General features: G+C 40.4%; 2 protein-coding genes across 5 annotated transcripts in view; one reads left to right on the forward strand and one right to left on the reverse strand.

Annotated features, from left to right (window-relative positions):
- Positions 1–3,809, forward strand: part of PIGF (phosphatidylinositol glycan anchor biosynthesis class F) — a 40,484-nt gene extending 36,675 nt beyond the window's left edge. For 2 of the 4 annotated variants that reach the window (XM_007190066.3, XM_057558043.1), the window contains one exon: positions 3,486–3,809. In XM_007190066.3, coding sequence (XP_007190128.2) covers positions 3,486–3,599 — 114 coding nt within the window. In that variant the 3' untranslated portion in view covers positions 3,600–3,809. Of the gene's footprint in view, positions 1–727; positions 831–3,485 lie in introns of all 4 variants that reach the window. The other 2 variants (XR_009009888.1, XM_057558041.1) reach the window with 2 other exon arrangements.
- The window catches only part of RHOQ (ras homolog family member Q), a 38,325-nt gene continuing 16,462 nt past the window's right edge, over positions 926–22,788 (reverse strand). Inside the window, exons 3-5 of the mRNA XM_007190065.2 lie at positions 7,952–8,116; positions 7,550–7,645; positions 926–4,164 (exon numbers count right to left, since the gene is read on the reverse strand). Of these exons, the coding sequence (XP_007190127.1) occupies positions 4,009–4,164; positions 7,550–7,645; positions 7,952–8,116 (417 nt within the window). The 3' untranslated portion in view covers positions 926–4,008. The remainder of the gene's footprint in view (positions 4,165–7,549; positions 7,646–7,951; positions 8,117–22,788) is intronic.

The following is a 22,788-nucleotide window of genomic DNA, read 5'->3' on the forward strand; positions in this document are numbered from 1 at the left end:
CCATGTGTGTTTTTTTAATTCTATTTGTGGCATGAGGAACGTTAAATAGAAACATCTCCGTATGTGAGACAATAGTTTTAAATGGAAAACTTCAAGATCTATTTATGAAAATACGTGATTAAGCTAGGATTGTTTGACAAGTCAAAATGAATTGTTGCCATAGGATAGTTTTAATTTTTTTAAAGCAATATTAAGGTTAGCAGGAAATTGCTTGAGGAAAGGTTGTTCGTTGGCAACCTTCCCCAACTCCCTTCAACAGCTCCTTTTGCCATTCCCTATTAAGGAAAGTTGCCCTTATATAAAGAAATTCTCTTTTAGAAAATGACTATGTTACAGTTAAGGACTACTTATTTCAGAAAAAATCAAGCAGGAAAGCCTGGTCCATCACTAGCAAACAGTCTCCAAAGCCAGTCCAACATTTTAATTTGCTGATGGCATGGATTCCTTGACATGTTGAATAGCAGGTGTTCCAAGCCTTAACCCCTCTTAAGGCAAAACTTTCTAACTAATATTTATTTCATTTTTGGCATTCCACTGGAGGTGAAGTATAGCAGCTGTTTAAAGAATGTGTGTGTAAATGTGTATATATGTGTTTGGAAACAAAGAGCCACACTGAAATTACAAAGTGATTAAAATAGAATTTAGAAACCCAAATTGGAACTTGGCTGGATTCATGAGGGATTACGATTCTCCCTACACTTTGACAATGTCCTTTACCAAAGTGCAGATGCTCACAGTTGGCCGATGATGCGGAGATCCACCACATGAGAAACAGAGGAAAGAATATTATCCCAAGTGTTTACATAGAGTGTTAAATAAAAACTACTAAGGTAAGGTCAGTGCTTTACATAGATAGTAAACTATGCATATTATTTTATTTGTAACCCCATGTGTTAAGATGGGACACTATTAAAGCAACAATCACTTAAAAAGCAACAACCAACAAACCAGTATTTAATTTGGTACTTAAAATTAATAATTAAAACCAAATGGAAGCAATGCCTAAAGTAACTAAGATAATTCACAATAAAAACCATTAGTGCAGGCTCTACTTATTGGAAATATGATAATTCAACATAGGCTAACCTAAAATGTACCTTTAGAGATAGAATAAGGATATAAGCAAAATATTAAATAAGATTTCAGGAAGCCCCTAAAATTATTTTTAAGAACTTCAGAACTGATTACCTATATGCAAAAAAATATTAACTATAAGTTTAAGTTCATTCATACATGACCTTATTTGAAGCAGTGTATTTTCATTCACTAGCAAAATTCATGTCAGTAAGATATTTTTGAAGTATTTTATTGTCCAGATATTTCACTACTTTGAACTAGTTGTTCCAGTGATTAGCCTGAATTTCAATGGAAACCTAAGTCTTAAATGAAGACATGCTTCTGAAAATAAGGCAACTTTTCTACAATCTGTTTATGAACAGAAAAAAAAATCTTTGGTTTTAGTTAAACTAGCAGGAAGGATTTTGCAAAAAAGAAATACTAAAGAACCAAACAACGAAAAGGCTCTTAATAAGCAATGGGAAACTCCAAACCCCATCAAGGTCAATAGAGTACCTAAGGCACCTCAGGTTCAGATGATACAATCATCTTTGCTTAGAGTTCTAATAATCTATATACAGGATTTTTACCATCTTAAGAAGCCGAAAAGGTAATGTCCAACAATGATTATTTTAAGAAAGAAGAAAATCCTAAGAGTTGCTAAATGGGAGAGATTAGAGATCATCTCGTCTACCTCCCAGATGAGGAAAATGAGGCCCAGTCAAGAAACAGAGGTGACACCAGAGTTTGTGTTTCCAGACTCCTAGTCCATTTCTCTTAGGGCAGGACAAATTCTAGATTTTAACTTTATTGGCTAGGAAACCAAGTGTGAAGAGTTTCAGAGATGTGAATTTGAGGAAGAAAAAAAAAAAATTCCCATCAAATCCCCAAAGGCAAGTTGGAAATAAATGTATAATACTTTACTACTGTCTTAATTCCTTTATACCATGTGTTGGACAACTTAGCTAATATACTAATTGAGTTATACAGTTCTTTTCAATTCTATCTAAAAATAGCAGACCAAAATTAAATGAGAAAGTTACATCAGATTCCACTTGAGCATACATAAGGCCATGGTACTTAATGCGAACCACCACTTCTTGGGAGAAAGAAGACACCCACTGTCCAATTCAGGAGAGAAAGCTCCTGACCAGTTATCCAGTAGACTCTCTGCACGTCAATGGGGAAGATGATGCTTATTATTTTTTTAAAAATCTCTACAAAGCTCACATACAAGACAGTACATCCTAGATTTGTGACTGCTATGAGCATTTAAGGCTGTCATTTTCAAGTATCAAAGTTTAGTGTTCCATTACCCAATCTGTGCAATAGACATAGCTATAAGCTCAAGTCATGGAAATTAACAGAAGCTCACCAAAGACATAAAGAAATCATGATTTAGGCAACAGCATTTTTAAATGTAGGAAAGGCTGGGAAAAATTTTATGGATTAGATTATGCTTCTCTGAACTGCATTAGTTTGTTCACACTGAAACTTTGTCTAACACTATTGTCTGTTGCATGGCATTTGGAATAAGGTAGATCAACAGCAGACCAAACAAGAAAGCTTAATTAGGTAACAGAACTAGTCATTAAGATGGTTCACCTCTACCACAGTTATACGGCCTGTTTCCCTAGAGAAAGATTAGAAATGGCTCCAGTATACCAAATAAGATTCATAGATAAACATGAGAAAATTTTTTTAAAGCAGGACCTTTGAAAATCTAGGGACTACCATGCACTGCTCGAGGATGAAATAAGTCAACGTTATTTACTTCTGGCTTGATGTAATACTGTGAAACGTAATATGGCTGGAGAAAAAGGGTATTTGGAAGCCAGTATGTCATTTAACTTATACTCTAGGTGTGTACATAAGCTGTAGTTCTGTAACTTCTACTGCGGTTCCAATATCTATATCTGAAAGGTGAAATCAGTTTTATTATGAAAGCAGTTGCTTTGTTATAAATTCCATGTAACATGCTTGAATTGAAGGTCTTTTCTCTTTAACACAATTTAAAGTTTCTTGTGGTTTGGTCAGCATACACCCTTTTCATTTCATTTGATATACAAGCCAATGTGGAAATTAGAAAAACAAAATTACCAACTAGTTCAGAGAGCTAAATTGAGTCCAGGATTATGGCAAAGTCTGACCCAAAGTTTTAATTTGTAATTTCAGCATGTTTCTCATGCAGTTTGGGGAGCATCAAACTAAATCTACTATCGCCAGAAACCTTTGTTACAGTTGAATGCACATTAACTAAAATGTGTACATTTTTAGTGTTCATGATAAATGCAGATATGACCTTATTACACTTTTGGCATTCTTTAAGAAAGCACATTAAGCTTTAATATAGAAATATTTAGGTTACACTTGTGCTCAAGTAATAATAAAACATTTGTTCTTTTTGATCTCATACATTCTCTCCTCAGGAATGGCCCATCTCCTGCACGCTTGGAGCAACCTTTGGCTACATGGCTGGCCTTGTTACTTCACCACTCTGGATATACTGGAATAGAAAGAAACTTACATACAAGAACAATTAATTGGAGCAAAGGGAGAAGATATTTCTTTGTGCAGATTCCATAAAGACTGTGCAGACATGTATATGGTCTAAGCCAGGCAGTTCCACTTAACAGCACTGTTTTTTATGTAGTTACAACATGATGTGATTGTAGCTTTTTAAACTATGAAACCCCTGAGAGATTGTACCTTCTAGTTGAAATAAAGTATTTATAATAGATTGTGGCTTCAGATGCTGTTTGTTGCTTCTTGGACCTTTAAGAAACATTCTTAATCAACTTTATAGAATTCTGAGGACAGGGTTTGTTTTTTTTTTTTTTCCTTTCAAGTTTTAAACTGCTTCATTATTTATAAGAGGTCTGGGTATAGCTTTAGCATTTCATATGCTTTCTGAGAGAAATGGACAGTTTACTTGGCCACTGAAGACGTTTCTCACGTAATTAAACAACAGTTTATACATCTTGATCCTATTCTTTTTTTTACTGTGTGTTTCTTTGGAGTTAAAATGGCTATGATAGCCTCATCAAAAACAGTCTTCAATCCCTTCTGGGTTAAAGCTGAACATTCCACATAGCAGCACGCACCTATCTGGGAGGGAGAAAAAAAACATCACAAATATATACAGTCTTTTTTACAACAACTGATACCACACAAACACACCATTACAAGGAAAATCATAAAATGCAAAAAGAATGAAATCATTCATATTTATGATACCCAGAGACAGCTGTTAAAATACTAGTGTATATTCTTCCAGACTTTCTCTATGGAAAATTCTTTCATTCATCACATATTTACTGGGTACCTACTATATGCCAGGCTCTGTTTTTAGGTGCTGGGGATCATGTCAATGAACTGAGCAGAACAGCAAAGTCTCCGCGGTGTGATGCTTACGTTTGCTTAAGTTCTACTGGGGGAGGAACACACAAAGGAATATAGAGTAGATGGTGGCACATGCTACAGGTTAAAAAAAAAAAGCAGAGTGAGGGAGGGAAAGGGTGCAGAGGACAGTGGTGGTGGTCAGAGAAAGCTGCTCACCAAGGTAGAGTTTGAGCACTGAGGGATACCTAGGGAAAGAGTTTCCAGGAGGACAGAGCCACAGATGTAACGACCCTGATGCAGGAGCATGTGCGGAGCATTCAGGGGGTGGGAAAGAAGCCAGAGTGGCAGGAGAGGGTGAGCAGGGGTAATGGCAAGAGAGGCCGTCAGTGAGGCAGCCTCGAGGTAGCGACCTCGAGTAAGGACTTTGGCTTCTACTGTGAGAGGGGACCCATCCATCCATCCATCCATTCGTTCGTTCATTGGAAACTTACAGAGCACTCTCATTTGCCAAATGTGAGAATATAGCAAGGAACAAAATTAAGTCCCTAAGCTATTCTCATGAAGCTTATATTTTAGAGGGAGAAGACCATGGACTAATAAAGAGGTAGAATATGTGGTCTGGAGAAAAATGGGGAAGGAGATAGGGAGTGGGGAGAGGTCAGGCAAGGCCTCACTGAGAGAGTGATATTTGAGTGAAAGAATGAACAATGTCTACATCGGGTAGACTATCCCAGGCAGAGGGGGCGGTGAAAGGACAAAGGCTCTGAGGCAGAAGATTGGGGAAACCGCACAGAGGCCGAGTGCCTGGAGCACAGTGAGTGAGGCAGAGAGGGAGCAGGGCCTGTACGCCAGGGTGAGGACTTGGGCCTTTATTTATTCGGAAGATAATAAAGCCACTGGAAGATTCTGAACAGAGCAGGGAGCTGATGGAGCTTCTATTTTTAGTCTCACTCTGGCTGCTGTGTTGAGAAAAGGTTAACAGACACAGCCAGAAGCAGAAAGGTGAGTGAGAAGCTGTTCCAGTAATCCAGGCCAGAGAGGGAGGGGGCCTGAGCCAGGCTGCCAGAGGAGGGGACGGTGAGGAGCGTTTGGATTCTGGGTATATTCTGAACGTAGAAAAATATATTTTGCTGGAGGGTTCACTGTACGGTATGAGAGAAAGAGCAAGGTCAAGTGTGACTTCAAGGTTTTTGACCCGAGTAACTGAGAAGACTAAGCCTAGAGAATAAAATTGGGAGTTCTGTTTTGGACATGTTAGTTTTGAGATGCTTACCACCCGGATGGACTTGTTGCATGACCAGTTGGATAACCAAGTCTAGAGTTTAGGGAAGAGGTCCAGGCTGCAGATAGAAATTTGGGAATCTCAGTAGCAGACTGTTCAAACCACAAGACGGATAGAAGCTTACTAGGCTTAAAGACTGAGTGTGGATATAGAAGGAAAGACATCCAAGAAGCTGAGTGCTGATCCCTGGACCCTCAACATTCAGAGATGGGGAGATGAGGAGATGGAGGAGAGGCCAAAGCGTGGGGAGAAAGCCCAAGAGAGGGCGTTCAAGGAAGCCAAGTGAATGTGTTTCAAGAAGGGACCAACTGTGCCAAATGCTGCTGAAAGGTCTAGAAACGGTGTTTTTTTGCAACCACTGTTTTTCCCCTTAAACTACATAATAAACATGAACATCTCAGTAAGTAAATTAATATAAATTTTTAATAGATGCAGGGTTTTTTTTTTTGCCATTATAAACAATGCAGCAACTTTATGGCTATCCCTTTAAGCACATCCCGTATAATATTCTTAGGATAAACTCCTCCCTGTGAAATTGCTTGATCAAAAGTGTACATGACTTTAAGGCTTTTGCATGTTGTCGAGGATGCTTTTACTCAAAGACCAACAGAACAACTGAGTACCCATTTCCTTAACACCCTTGGAACAGTGGGTATTCTAATTAATGTCTCTTTTTTTGTGTGCCAATTTTATAGATGGAAATTGAACTTACATTTGACTACTAAGGAATATGAACATATTTTTTATCTTCAATGACAATCTGCATTTTTTGGAGAATCCCCCATTGATGTTCTGAGTCGCTTTTCCTACTGGGGTATGCACAGGTCTCTTTCTGATTAATCCATATGCAAGGAGTTCATGTCCACTAAGGATATTAACCCATTTTTCTGCCATAAATGTCAAGTTTGTTATATGACTTTTAATTTTATTTCTGGCATTTGATGTCATATTAAATTTTTACATAGTTAAATCATCAATGTTTTCATTTATGACTTTTACCTTTATGAAATTTAGAAATTCCTTCTCTCCTAAGATGACAGAATTTAATATGTGAAATTCCTTGTTAGTAGCTTGTTAGTAAAGCTATTTATCTTTTGCTTTAGGAAAAACTGTTCTCCAAAAAGTTTTCTTGCTTTCTTCTGCCTCCTGATAGTATTTTTAAAAACACCTTATTATATTCCATTTCCACATAAGTCCTGTTAAAGTCATAACATCTAAAAAATAGAATCCAATCATGTTAGGGGCAAATGGAGAAAAAAGTAAGCCTCACTTTGGGGAGAGGAAGAATATAAGTTAAAAGGTATTTTGTGCATCACAGTTATATTTTTAAAATGATAATATTTTCCACCTTTCATAAAAATTCTCTTGTGGAAGAGAATTCAACAACACATTTCTTCTCCAACCTAGCCATAATTTTTTGTTTTTAACTGCAGACTTAAATTGTCCTCCTATTCCACTCCATTGCCTACTCCATGAGCCTTCACTGAAGACAGGGCCTGATTCAGCAGCCCCTATTTGTGACGCCTCTTTCTACACATGACTTACTAGGAAAATATTGTTGGCAGTGTAGCACAGGTGTAAAGGCTGGAGTGAGGCCTTTACTGAAGCCCAGCTCTGCCATTTACTACCTGCGGGACCTTACAAGTTACCTGACAAGTTACCTGACAAGGCTATGCCTGTTTTCTCCCCCATAAAACAGAGGCACTAGTAGACCAACCTCACTGTGTCGAGGCAAGGATTAAATGATCTAATGCATGTAAAACACTCAGCATAGGGCCTGGCATACAGTAAATCACAGTAAATATTAGCTTCTATTATTACCTTAGCTTCATTTACATTTATTTTTAAATTCTGTAAAGGTTGCATTACCTCTTTTGCTAGTTTCTGTCCTTGTTCCACACATATAGGTTTTTCCTTCATATCATTCAGTCTTGCTAAAGTTTTGGGGTCATCTCGGAGATCAATCTAGTTAAGAAAGGTTAATAATGTCCCATAACATTATCAGTCTTTAAAGATAAAGCATGTAGTCCCATTTAACCCCACGTATCAAAAAAAGATTACAAAAGAACCTAATCTTTAAAACCAACTAATATAGTAATTGCTTTCTTTGACACTACTTTTTCCAAAAATGTGACAATTTATTATAACTAACAACTGAGATTAAACATATATTATCTCATTTGCTAAACCTTAGGGCCATTTGTCTGAGAGCAACACCACAGGCAGGCCACAGAGGTTATTCTTAAATAGGTAAAATCAAAGCAGACATACCTGAGTTCCTATTAATAAAAAGGGTACATTTGGTGCGTATTCCTTAAGTTCTGGTACCCACTCCTCTTTCACATTTTGAAATGAGGCTGGATTTACCACCGAGAAGCATATAAGGAAGACATCAGTCATTGGATAAGATAAAGGCCTCAGACGATCATAGTCTTCCTAAGGAAGAAAGAAAAACCTCATTATTTCCATTTCTAGAGTTTACTAACAAACATGTACATTAGAGTAGATGGTCAAAGAAGCAAAGTCAGGACTATTCCACAAATGGAATGTATGGCATACTACAAAAAAAACAACATAATTCCATTGGTCTTTGCTATTCTTCCTTTGGAAGCTCTGAACACCACTGGGGTAAAAATATGACAATATCATTAACGTCTACAATGAAACTTTGAGAAAATACATTGTGATGACGAGAGTTGTCACTGGAAGCATTTTTAACTGAAAAGTTTGCACACAGAATTGATTGTAGCTAGATGTTTAAGTATAGTCATTTATAATAATATTATATACTGAATGTTCACTGTGTTATTTTTTTTTTTTTTTTTTATAGCTACTTTATTTATTTATTTATTTATTTTTGGCTGTGTTGGGTCTTCGGTTAGTGCGAGGGCTTTCTCTGGTTACGGCAAGTGGGGGCCACTCTTCATCGCGGTGCGGGGACCGCTCTTCATTGCGGTGCGCGGGCCTTTCACTATCGCGGCCCCTCCCGTTGCGGGGCACAGGCTCCAGACGCGCAGGCTCAGCAGTTGTGGCTCACGGGCCCAGCTGCTCCGTGGCATGTGGGATCTTCCCAGACCAGGGCGCGAACCCGTGTCCCCTGCATTAGCAGGCAGATTCTCAACCACTGCGCCACCAGGGAAGCCCTCACTGTGTTATTAAACATATGATCCATATGCTCTCTCATGTATTACTTATTTAATCCTTGTAAAAACTATGTGACATAAGAAACATTATCTCTATGTTGCATTTGTGTAAACTGAGGCAACAGAAATTAAATAACTTGTGTAAGGAAGTATATAGCAAGTAAAGGAGATGGGATTCAAACCCTGGCAGTTTCACTTCAGAACCTATGCCTTAACCACTATACATCTTCACTGAGACCTTAAATCTTTGCTTTCCCTGTTTATATAGTTTTCTTAATTTGTGTGTGTGTGTGTGTGTGTGTGTGCATATGCATGTGTGAAAATTTAACGATAGAAACATACTGAGTAAATCCACAAAATCCCCCTTCCTCTCCAATTTCCAGTCCTTTCCTGAAATGTAGATTTTTCATATGTATCTTTCCAGTTATTTTCTGTGCATGTATATGCCTACAACTGTACATATTTAAACATCTGTACACAGACGAAAACCGTGCAACCCATGTTGTTCTGCACCTTTCAGTATGTCTTGGACATGGTTCCAGAACGGAATACATTAGACTGCCATATTATTTTATTTTTTTAGTTAAGTATAGTTGATTTACAATGTTGTGTTAGTTTCAGGTGTACAGCAAAGTGATTCAGTTATATATATATGTATGGGTGTGTGCATATATATATATATAATATACATATATATATATATATATATATGCACACACACATGATATCTATTCTTTTTCAGATTCTTTTCCCTTATAGGTTATTACAAAATATGACTTCCATATTTAAACTGCTGCTTCACATTTTATAGAAGGGCTGTACTATTGATGGCTGTTTTAGCGTCTCTCCAACACAAAAAGACAGTGAAGATCCTGTTTCATTTAGATTATTTCCTATGACACAAAATTCTACTCGCTTACACTTTTGTGAGTGAATAGTCAGGATTCCATTTTTGTCAGGGCTAGCCTCTCATCTGGTTTCAAGGAAACTTTATTTTTGGCCTAAGCCACCACCCCTCTTAAATGACCTGCTTCACTACTAGAACTGCATGAATGTGGAATTAAAGGCATATTAAAAACATCTTCCACTCAGAGTTTCAGGTAGTATTTCTCTCATGGGACAATTTTCCTTTCATGTCATCTTCTGAGATTTTTCTTACTACAATGTTACACTCCACCTCATATCATTATCTCAAACTCTTGACTTTGGAGTTAACCCTCCTGTTTTTCTGCGATGCTTTTGAAGGGCACATCTGCAGTTTGGAGCCAAGGGCATTGAAAGATTTCTCAAGTGTTGGCTCAGGACAAGACGGGAAATGCCATCCCCAATCTTCTTTAGCGTTTATTTTTAAAAGTGGGGGCCTCTAATTGGTTTCGAATAAAGCAGTGCTCTGGTGTTAAGAAACGATTAATGAAGAGATCACGCAAAATGGGTATGAAACATGCCGGCACCCCAGTCAGTTACAAGAGGACTATTATCAAAAGTATAACATGTTTTAAAAATCAGTTTGAGTGTTAAATACTACAATTTGGTGAATTAAGTATACTTCTTGTACTCTACTGCCTATTTCAAACTGCATGCCGAGAAGAAGAATTAAAGGGACAGTATTTGATCTTAGCATTCTACCTGGCAACTACCTAGCAGTTTGTTCCTGAGCAAACTTGCGCACGGCACGGTCAGGGAATGGGGGGCTCTTGCTACAAACCTCTCCTCATCCATCTTTCGAGATCCAGTTTTCACAGAATTAGAAATGAGGATACTATCTCATAGGATTATGAGGAATAAATGAGATATTGCAACTAAAGCACTCAGCAGAGTGTCAAGCACATAAAAGAACTCTTTCAACTCTTTAACGTAAATTCTTCATCCCACGGGAAACTCGTTCTCCTATTCTCTGCCAATCCACGCAGGGTCCCATCAGTGGCAAATCAGCCCTGGCTCTGCATTGTTCTCTCTCCAACCACAGGGAAGAAACTCCTTTAGTGAAAAATAAAATTTTCTACTCTGGCATTAAAACACACAAATCAAACTGAGGTCTCTTGAGGACAGTATAATTTTCAGATTTATAAAAGAGAATGATATATTATTACTGTACTAATTAGTCATTTGGGGGACTCGAGAGCCTTAAGACTATTTAAAATGTAATAAAAAAAAAACTACACATTTTTTAAGAATCAAATTGGATTTTTTTAATGAAAATTTTACCTCATCAGGGAAATAGAAAGTGCACTCTTTCTCTGGGAGGGTATTACAAGAAATAAAAAGCAAGTGAATGCAAAGTTCTCTAGAAATGCTTAATATTCAAATATTCATCCAAACATTCTATAGAACATAAGTCTATTGTACAGATTCCTTTCATAACCATAGTGCATACTGATTTTCCTTGAGAGACATGTGGGCACAAAGGAAGGGAACTAGACTAATCATTTCTAGATTTGTTAAACTGTAGATTTTTGTTGGAATAGTTAAAATGTGAAGAATTGGGGTTAAAAAAAAAAGACAAGTGTGTTTAGAACTCCTTGGAAAGAAATGTTACTTCTTAAGTCTGAACCATCTAAAATGAACTCCTTCTGCCTGTAATCTCCAGCTAAATAATTGGCAGTGATTATCAGAATGAGACCTTTCTGCTTCCATCCAGCCTGAGTAATTAGAAGTCTAATAATAGATAGCAAATTAAAAAAATAAACGATCCCCTGTGCGTACTGTACCCTGCATCATATACAATTGTTTATATCTACTGTGCAATATCTTGAGTGAACTTAATGTGAAATTTTAGATTTGGGGATAAATAAATTGAGGCATGCAATTCTTTCCTCCTCAGCTATATATTTAAAATTTGATAACACAAAGAAAGTTAAATGTGGAACTGCCCTTTCTTTTAAAAGAATTCCTCAAAGCCAATTCCCTAGTGTCCTCCTAATTAAGAAATCAATTATATTTTAGTCCAAAAAAAATTTTTTAAAGGTAGATATTTAAACATTTCAGCCTGGTAACTGAAATGTTCTCAGTGTATTAAAGACAACTGTCTTACATCAAAACCATAAAAAATAATGGTGAATTTGGTCAACAGGATTGTTGAACTGCTTAGTAAAATCTTTAGCTTCTTAGCAATTGGCTAAGTACCAGCGGGATCCATTTTTTTACAGTGTATTCTGGTAGCTTAGTGATTACGCTCTCCGTTCTCATCAGGAGTGCCTGATCTGTGAGGATGACAAGCTTCACCCTTCAACAATATCACACGCTGACAATCTGACAAGAAGAGTCCACAGACAATAAGAGACCAACGAAATGTGCTCTGAGAAGAAACAAAAACACCTTCAGGTGCAACAGAGAACTGTAGCAAATGGCCATCAGTCAGGAGACCCCTTTTTATGCCCAGCTCAGTCAGCAGCCCAGAAGTGTGCCCATTTCTGTACCACCTTTGTTCCCTTGGCATGGACCTGGGTGCTCCCTCCCACTTTAGTGACTTCTGTTTAAAATACATGTTTTTGTACCACAATATTCATTGCAGCTCTATTTACAATAGACAGGACATGGAAGCAACCTAAGTGTCCATCGACAGATGAATGGATAAAGAAATGTGGCACATATATACAATGGAATATTACTCAGCCATAAAAAGAAACGAAATTGAGTTATTTGTATTGAGGTGGATGGACCTAGAGACTGTCATACAGAGTGAAGTAAGTCAGAAAGAGAAAAACAAATACCATATGCTAACACATATATATGGAATCTAAAAAAAAAAAAAAAAATGGTCGTGAAGAACCTAAGGGCAAGACGGGAATAAAGACGCAGAGATGCAGACCTACTAGAGAATGGACTTGAGGACACGGGGAGGGGGAAGGGTAAGCTGGGACAAAGTTAGAGAGTGGTAGTGTATATATGGACATATATACACTACCAAACATAAAATAGATAGCTAGTGGGAAGCAGTCGCATAGCACAGGGAGATCAGCTCGGTGCTTTATGACCAGCTAGAAGGGTGGGATAGGGAGGGTGGGAGGGAGGGAGATGCAAGAGGGAAGAGATATGGGGATATATGTATATGTATAACTGATTCACTTTGTTGTAAAGCAGAAACTAACACACCATTGTAAAGCAATTATACTCCAATAAAAATGTTTAAAAAAATAAAATAAAATACATGTTTTTAGAACGTGTACACCTATTTAAAATACTTATCCAAAATATGTACTTTAAGCAAAATCACTCACGTTGGGTGGTACAGGCCTTGCCATGCTTTTTGTGATATTCTATCACACAACTGGTCACTGAAAATCAATTAGCGAAGATGTTTTGAGATCATACTGCATGGAAGATGTTCTAAGGACACGTACACACAAATAAAAGAAATAATCGTCCCCTCGTCCCCTTTGGAGCTTGTAGTTTAGTTGGGAATTCAAGACATGTACATAGAAAAAGACAGTCAGATACAACAATGGGAGAGTGTAAATTGGAGCAGGTGAATATATAAATGCTTAATCAAAGAAACATTAATAAGCACCTACTGAGACAGGTTGGGACCTGGGAACCTTTGCTACAGTGCTGCAATGCTTGCGCCTGAATAAACCTCTCCTGGAGCAACAAGATACAAAGGAACTATATGAGACTAAAAATAACTGTGTGCATGCGCAGTTGGGGCAAATTCTGGACCCAAAAGAGATCAATACAAAGAGACCAAAAAACCCAACTGCCACTTTTGAAGAGCCTGGAGCAAAAACAGGGGGTCAGGAGGAAAAGCAGGGTACTGCGCATGCCCCCTGCACACACCACCACCACCAGAGGGGTGGGAAAAACACCTAAGCCACCCCTCCAGCCCAACCCCTGGACACACCCCTACCCTCACCCCATGTAAGGAACAAGCTTGCACCTGCTCAGCGAGTGAGCAAGCAAGGAAACCTGTTGTTTGTTCTCGCTAGCTCCCTCCTGCTGCAGCAGGGGCCCCAATAAAGCCTTGCCTGAATCTCTTGTCTGGCCTCTAGTCAATTTCTACTGATTGGGGAAGGCCAAGAACCCTGGTTGGTATCACTACTATGTGCCCAGAATGTGCAACCATCAGGGAAATGAAGGAAGGCCAAGATTCAGATCCTTTCTGACTTGTAAAACAATTTAAACATTTGCAAAGCTCTCATAAGATACCTGTATGTTAAAAATATGGCAACGAGCACGAATGAGCAAGAGTACCCATGGTGTGCCCGTGCACCTCACTAGAACTTTGTAGACCTCAAAGCCACAGCCTAGAACAGAAGAAGAAACTGTGGTGCTGATGAGAGAACATGCTTAAAGTTGGCACTGAGGAGGAAGAATTGATAAGTTGGAAGAGACAAAAACATTTATAACGGTTTCTGCTCTTAGGGAGTTCACGGCAAGGGAGACAAATGTATGCAGACATTGTATTACAAGTCAGAATGTGGTGAAAACCAAGGGTAGTAATTAGGGGACCCTAAAAAAAGACTTTTAGAAGAGGTGGCATTTGGGTTGGGCCTTACAGAACAGAGAAGATTGGAACATATATGACCTACTAGCATGTGGCCTTGGTCAAGTCACCTATTTCTTAGAGCCTTTGTTTATCAGTCTGTAAAATGGGAGATTATCAACAAGTGCTTTGAAGACTATAAAGTGCTATAAGAATATATTATGCCTCTAAATAATCCAGGACGTTACTTTGATTCAGAAAACAGTCATTATCAAAACCTGTAAGAGTTTTCCTCTGTAACAACCTAGAAAAAGTGGGACCACAATTGAAAAATTATTTAACAGACAAGCCCCAGACATCTAAAGTCTAAAACAGCTTCTGACTACTTTGAGATATATAAAATGTAAGGCAACTAAGTAAGAATGTCCCTGACAACTGGTGGCTTGTGGTAAATGAAGGAGTAGTAATCTCCATCTGAAACATCTGTTTCTGGTGAGAAGCCTAAAATAGGTATCAGGCATGGCTCTTGAATCACTCTAACCCCTAAAAGGTGCTATACTAAAGCCAAGAGGACACATGGACTGAAGCTAGCTTCTGAAGATGAAGTTTTGTCAGAAATCTTATAAATTATCAACATTTCTTCAATAATTCTTGGTAACAGTAGTCTATGAAACCTCATTTTTTTGTGTTGTCCTTTTGTCACTTTCAAGTTCATTTTTCATATTTAACTTTGTGAAATATCACCTTTCACCCCCTTAAAAATAACTGTTTTTCAAGGAAGCTGGGTTGGGTTCTTTTGTGGAATATTTTGGTAAGTTTGGTTCAAAATGCATCAATGATGAGTTTATTGAATTTACCTACCACTCTCCTGCTACAGGTGGACTAAAGAAAATTTGGGGAGGAGAATTTTTTTTAAGTGCTAGAAATTCCTAAGAGGTCATTGTTTTTCAAAAACTTTAAAAATATTTGACTTTTTTTCCTTCCTTTTTTCTTTCCTTCCTTCCTTCCTTTCCTTTTTTTAAAATCTCTGTTCAGTTGTGAGATGGTATTTACTTATCATGAGCCTGATTAGCTCTTGGTAAAAGAATTCTTGAAACTGAAGGTTCAGCTTCTAACTTTAAGCAACTGTCATCTTCATATATTTTGATTAGAATAAGTCCATCTCCCAGTTAATTTATTAATTATTTAGCAGCTAGTGGACCAGATCTTTGCCTTCTTTTCCATTATTATCTTCCTTTTGGCTGCCTGACTTATTATAACTCCTGTTTAGGTTAGCTGGAGAAAAAAAAAAGAGAGAGAGAGAAAAGTTTAAATGTGCGGTAGCAGAAAGACGACCAGCTGGAGAACTGGTTCTGCCATTATCTAACCGTGTCTCATGAACCTGCACTTCCTCATCTCTAAAAGGAGAGGACTGAACTAGATCACCACGTCACATGGTTAAAAACGCTCAAACTAACACTTTTTACCCTTGTGAGCAGCCCTAGTAACAGATTTAATGTGGGTGGAGGTTTAAACTACTGCATAAAAATTGAGTTTTAGGATACTGTTTTATCTAAGCTGACCCCCCAAGGCAGAGGATCAAGACTTAGCTAAATATGGCCCTTCAGCAAGCTTCATTTCCCCATCTGTGAGGGGAGAATAAATATAGCATACACATGTTAAGATAAATGAGAGTGCTGGTCAAGTGTTTTGAGCTCTTCAACAGACAAGCCTGACTTTCCAAAAAAAGACAAACCACAACTTCAGAGCCAGTGCAATTTCTTTTGTGCATGGTGAGATGACTTCCTTCATTGTAAAGGATTTAAGAGCTGCAAATCTACATTGTCTGGAGCTATAATTGCAAGTCTCTTTCACTAAAACAGAGGTCAGCTGGCCTAAGGCATGCAGAAGGAAGGTCAATGTCAGGTCACACTTCTGTGCAGTGTACTCCTTTCCTAACTTTTTTTGGTACAAACTTCATGTTGATGGAATAGTCATGCATTCTTTTATTTCAACAAATATATGCCCACTAGGTGCTGAACACAGTGTACTCCAGTGAGAAACAGACGTGGACCCTGCCCTCGTGGAATTCATGGTACAACAGAGGAGAGGCAAGTGCCTCCCCACTAGGGCAGGACTACTCTAGGTCCAGGGGACACTGTGGAAATGCGGGAGGTATTTTTGATCGTCAACACGAATGGGGGAACTCTACCAGCATTTAGGGGTGGGAGCCAGGGTGCTACCTGACCTGTGTAGTGAAAAACAGTCCTGGGTCCTGCATGATTGACGAGTGTACCTCTAGGCACTGAATGACTATGAAAAACCCTTTTATAATGACCTGAATCTAGGATCTATCTCTGTTGTATATTAGTAGAAAGGTAGATTTACTTGATGTTGTTCAAACATTACAGGAGTTGCTTACCACTGCAGAAAATTGCACACCACTGGCAATATTGCTCTTAGTACCCTAACTGTCACTAAAACACAAACCCGTTAGTCAACTTTTAGAGCTATTGCATTCGTGGTTGTTCACCTGACTACTTCATTATGATTTCTGAGTACTCAGCCCTGGGAACTTAGGAATTTAATACTGAAATAACTATTTTTATTACGAATTACTTTCCTTTTATTTTTCCTTCCTATTACTGCCAGGATGTTATATTGATTTAAAATGATATATACAGAAAGGTTATATTAGCTATAGATTTCATTTGAAGATAAGTATAGGAGAAACATGTTATAAAAATTGTTATCAAAGGGGGGATGGATCTAATATACTAGAGGCACTGAGTCAGGTATTTAACAAATTGAGACAAAAATGATTATAAATGCGAACTGGGATAGGTGCTGTGAAGGAAAACAGCCAGGAGAGAGAGAATAACCAGGACGACCAGCTTCAGTCTGGCTGGTCTGGAAAGACCTCTCGGAGGGAGCGACATCTAACCTGAGATGTGAGGGATGCTTTGAGAAGCCAGATATAGGACAGTAGGGGCAAAAGGCCCAAGGCAGAAAAGCCCTGACAGATGCCTCCAGGGAGGCTTCTGGAATAATCCAGGGTTCAGCTTGTGCAGCTGGATGGATAATGTCTTTTACAGGGATGAGGAAGACTGAGGGTGGAGAAGCACATTAGGGAGAAAACTCAAGAGGCCAATTTTGGGCATGTTAAGCTCGAGGTGTTGAGTAGACAGTGGGAAAAGAATACCTGGAGGAGCTCTGTGCCTCTGAGTTCCAGACCCAGCTCTAGATGCCTCCTTTTGGCTGAACCAGAAGTATCTCAAATTCGACATTTCTAAACTAAAGTCACTTCTTCCCCCTCAAATCTCCAAGTCCTGTTGAGTTCACCATCTCATGAAAAGACATCACCACTGCATCAGGATCAAACCATAACCCTGGGAGTCCTCAGTATCAACCCCAAACACAAAGTAAGTCAATCACTTGCCCAGCCAGTCTGTTCTTCCCTCTCCACACTCCTCACCTGGGCAGCTCCTACTCATCTTTCAAGCTTTGGTCTAAAAATCTCTTGGTCCAACAAACCTTCTCCAAACCCCCAATTCAGATCAAGGTCCCTCTGTAACACCTACTCCTGTCGTCCCATTTCTTACACTGTAATACAATTGCCTCTTTTCTTATCTGTATCCTCCACAGGACTCCGTGAGGGCAGAGGACTACTCTTCAAAGTCTGGTTTATAGTAGCTGCTTATTAAATTCTTGCTGAATGAATGAGGGTAGTGTGTGTGAGATGAAGTCAGAAGGGCAAACCGCAGCCAGATCACGGTGGCCTGCACCTCCTTTACCAGCTGCAAAGCTGGAGATGGTGGATAAAGCGTCTGAATCCTCCACTAACAGATGAATTTCTCAGGTTGTAGTTACCACTTTCAGCCAAGATTCCAACTGCCTCCTAAGATCAGGGCCCTTTCTCTGTCCAACCCACCTTCCTGAATAATAAGGTGAGCTCTAAGGAGCAGAGCCTCAGACTGAGCAATTCTTCCAGCATTTTAGTTCCTGCTACTGTTTTTCACCACCACGTTTTTTCCATTGTCTTGACATTTGTTTTACCTAGGATGGAGGATATTATTGACTGTCTACCCAGCATCATTCTCCTACTTGTTCTTTCTTTCCAAAACTGATTTAGTTCAAGACCCACCACTCCTCTATCCAGACACATGCCCCTGGGAACCCTGACCCCGTATTTAGCTTAAAGAATTCCTGGTTGGATTTAAGCCAATCATGGACTTTCATTCCCTACCCACTGGCCAAAGTCACTGGTTCCTAGGTGGGCACATGATCCAAGTAGTCCAATCAGAATGAAGTGGTCCCTGGATTATCCAAGGGGCTCATTCTCTGCTCCCTGGCCAAAGCACAGGCATGCCTCATTTTATTGCGCTTCAGTTTATTGCACTTTGCAGATACTGCATTTTTTACAAATTGAAGGTATGTTGCAACCCTGCAGCGAGCAAGTCTGTCGGTGCCATTTTTCCAACAGCATTTGCTCACCTCATGTCTGTGTCCCACTTTGGTAATTCTCGCAATATTTCAGGCCTTTTTTAAAAATCATTATATTTATTATGGTGATCTATGATCAGTGATCTTCTTTTTTAAAGATTTTTTTTTTGATGTGGACCATTTTTAAAGTCTTTATTGAATTTTTACAATATTGTTTCTGTTTTCTGTTTTGGTTTTTTGGCTGTGAGGCATGTGGGATCCTAGCTCCCCCACCAGGGATTGAACCCACATCCACTGCATTGGAAGGTGAAGTCTTAACCACTGGACCGCCAGGGAAGTCCCTGATCAGTGATCTCTGACGTTACTACTATGAACTCACTGAAGGCTCAGGTGATGGTTACCATTTTTAAGCATAGTTTTTAATTAAGGTATGCACTTTTTCTTTAGACATAATGCTTTTGCACACTTAATAGACTACTGTATAAACATAACTTTCACATGCACTAGGAAAGCAAAAAATTCATATGCTCACTTTATTGTGATATTCACTTTATTGCATGGTCTGAACTCGCAGTTATCTCTGAGGTGTGCCTGATATTGGTTCCCGGGTGAGCACAAGATCTAAGTAGTGGAATCGGCATGAAGTAGTCCCTAGATTACTGAAGGTAGCTCTTTCCTCACCCCTTCTTCTCCTTCTGCTGTTCCTCCTCCCTTTCTCTGTCTCCCTCTCTCTCCCTCCACCCCTCACTCAGTATGGAAGGATTTGCTACTCACCGGCCCATCTCTGCAGCTCATGGAGACTATTCAGGGATCCCACTACATTGGCCGGTGCTGTGGTCCCTTTATCACAGGGGAGTAGATGCTGCCCAGGGCCAGCTATTTGGAGGCAGGCATATATATGTACCAGGCCTGACACTTCCAGGGGAACAGCCCTCTTACCCTTTTAACGTTTGAGCTACAGAGGACCCTTGGGCACTGTGGATTCAGGTCACCTGGGCTTCCCATGCGGCGAGGGCACCAACATAGAACTAGGAGTTACAGATGGGCCACATGCAGAGGAAACACCATTTTCCTCCACTGTGGACTAACACCTACCTTCTTTGCCTCTGAGGCTGAGGAAGAGGCTTACGATGACTGAAGTCTCTCACTGGCAGACACCCTTAAACAGACTTCTAATACACTAAGAACAGGCAGTCAAGCGGCGAGAGAAGCCTCAGGAACTACCCCCTGATTAAGCCTGAAATGCTGGTTTTCTCCGTGCCCACCAGAGACAGCCACACTGCATGGAGGAGTTAACCATGACTAGCAAACCCATCTGGAATCTGAGGTCTTGGACCACACTCCTTGGCCAAAGACACGGGACAGGCAGACGAGGGAGGGAGGCTTCTGGGCAGGTAGGCAAAATCAGGATGACCTAATGCGGTTCACAAATACATTTTCACAGAACAGACCCTTTAGAAAGTACACACAATTTCTGTTGGGGTGATGAAAATGTTCTGGAACTTGACAGAGGTGGAGGTTGTGCAACATTGTGAAAGTACTAAATGCCACTGAATTGTACACTTAAAAATGATTAATTTTATGTTGTGTGAATTTCACCTTAATTTAAGGAAAATACACATAGGTCCACAAGTATGCCAAGTTGGGTCCTCATGGGCACCCACACACATGGCGTGCACAAACACACACACACAGATTTCTTTGAAATTCAGAGAGGTGCTTGCACGTGGCAGAAATACCCTTTCCCTGCAGGGAGTCCCTGGCAGAAATACCCAAGCCATCCACTCCTCAGGACCTGCATTCATCACCGTGACACGCTTCCACGTTGTGGAGCATGGCTTACCCTCCTTCGGGCATGTCTCATACCCCCTACTCAGCCTCTTCTGCATCACCCACTTCATCTTCTCCCCTCCAGCTCTGGCCTTCTTGTGCTACAGGAGGCTCCCAGCAGAGCTCTTTTCCAGGCTTATTAACGAGTCACCGCATTACGTTACTCTAGCCTTATTTTGCTTCACAGCACAGAGCGCCTTGCTCCTGGCTTTCACGCTAGCCCGACTATCCCACCAAACCTTCACCATCAGCCTATGAGATAGGGCAGCTCCCACTTTACTGACGAGGAAACTGAGGCTCAGAGAAACTCATCCAACTTGTCCAAAGTTACAGGACAGTTGGGCAGAAGTGAGGCAGGAAGGCAGTTCTCCAATCAACTAGTTTAGGACCCTCCTGGCCCCTTTGTTCTAAGCAAGCAGTAGGTCATAGGTTTTAGACACAGACCTTTTAAATAAATCTTTGAATCATAGTTTTACCGGCTATGCGGCTCCAGGCAAGTTACTTACCGCTTCCGTTTCCTTCATCTGTAAAATGGACTCAACTGTTGGAAGATGAAACGCGCTAGCGTGGAGCCTGTGTGGCGGCTGCGAGCCTATCAGCACGCCCAGTCGTGCTCCTTAGCTCTTGAGTTTCAGGAGATGCGGCAAAGCGGAATAAATCGGTGGGAAAGGAGGACTGAGGGTAAAAGCGACTTTGTGAAAAACACACTGAGAAATGTGGTTGCTTACTAAGCACGTATGTTTCCATGGCGGGCAAGGACTGAAGTCAGGAATTTTATTAACACAACTGAAGAGAGCTAAACTAATATACCCCAAATGTATTTTTGTAAAACAATGGTTCACGAGACCTGAGAACTGAAAAAGAATCATGATGCACGTGGACTTTGACGTGGCCGCCCGGCCCTCGCCGCCAGGCCCGCCCTCTCTGCCCAGTGCTGCACACAGCACGGGCAGTTTTCAGCTGCTGCCTGTAAAAGGTTCACTGGACCCACGTTTGTACGAGCATCCTCGTGCTCCCAGAAGCTCAGCCAATCCAGGAGCTGGACCTCCCACCACAGAGAACCTGGCTAGGAAGATGTGACACTGACCAAAACAAACTGAGAGCCCGTGAAACAAAATCAAGAAGAAGCAACACTATGGGCAGACAAGGAAACAACAAAGCTTTGCAAGAAAAACCCCGGTCATTCCAGGGGTTTCGAACGTCCATTCTCTTCTGCGTATCCTCATAAAGCCCTTGGAGGCAGTGTGGGGACAGCAGCTGTCATCCCCCCATCTGGGGTGGAGGGCAGCAGCTGAGGCCAGGGCCGTCAGTGAAGTCCCGGCGAGACTGTGGCTGGAGCAGTTGGGCGGGTCAGGGTGGAGGTGGAGGCGGTTTTCAACCATAGCAGGTGTGGACCATAGAGCCTGGTCAAGCTGCACGGGAACCTGTGAGGTTCCAGCTCTCAGCCCTGCCCTGTGTAACCCACTAAGCTGAGTCCTTTCCAAGCCCACACATCAGCCCCTTTAGGGAGTCTGCTGCTTCCTGGAAAATCAAACAGCACACATCTCCCTTCAGAGAGCCACTAGCTTAGTTAAGCAATCTAGTAAGACCCTGGCAGCAGGGGAAGTCACTAATTCAATGACTTACAGATCAGGAGCCTGCGGGCCTGGTCTGAGGTCCAGTGCTGCTCTCATGGGCTGCACGTGTAACTCATACAAGTAATTTCAGTGTGCCTGTCTTCTCATCCATTAAAACAAAGGCAGGGGGAGGGGTGGATAATATCACCTACCTCAGAGGTTGCTGTTATGATTAAATGGGATAAACAGGCCCAGAGAAGGCCTCTGATGTAGGCACGAGATTAATGACAAGAGACACATACGCTAAGTGCCACAGGAATTCACAGGAGTATGTCTACCACCTGAGGACTAGAAAAGGCTGCATGGAATACCTGTTCTACCCATGTCCTGTCCCCACCCCAAACCCACACACTCATGCCACCTCCTCACCTAGGAAAACAGTCCTGACCCTCCCCCACCCCCATCCCCAGAGCTGGAAGTGCCCCTTCCTACCTCCCAATGTCAGTATCTGGAGGTGTAGTTAATAAATATAGGGGAACTATAGTAGGACACCCTAATAATTTGACATATGGCTACATGTTGAGAATTAAATTCATGAAAATGAAACCGTAATCGTCATTAGTCATCTGTGATATGGGTCATTACTAAGAGATGACCGAGATTCTTGAAAACACCTAAATCTAATCAAGGTGATTAAAATGTAACTAAAGGAAGCTGTAACCTAATAGAGTATGTTTT

Source organism: Balaenoptera acutorostrata, chromosome 12, assembly GCF_949987535.1.
Source record: "Balaenoptera acutorostrata chromosome 12, mBalAcu1.1, whole genome shotgun sequence".
In the NCBI taxonomy this organism is placed as follows: domain Eukaryota; kingdom Metazoa; phylum Chordata; class Mammalia; order Artiodactyla; family Balaenopteridae; genus Balaenoptera; species Balaenoptera acutorostrata.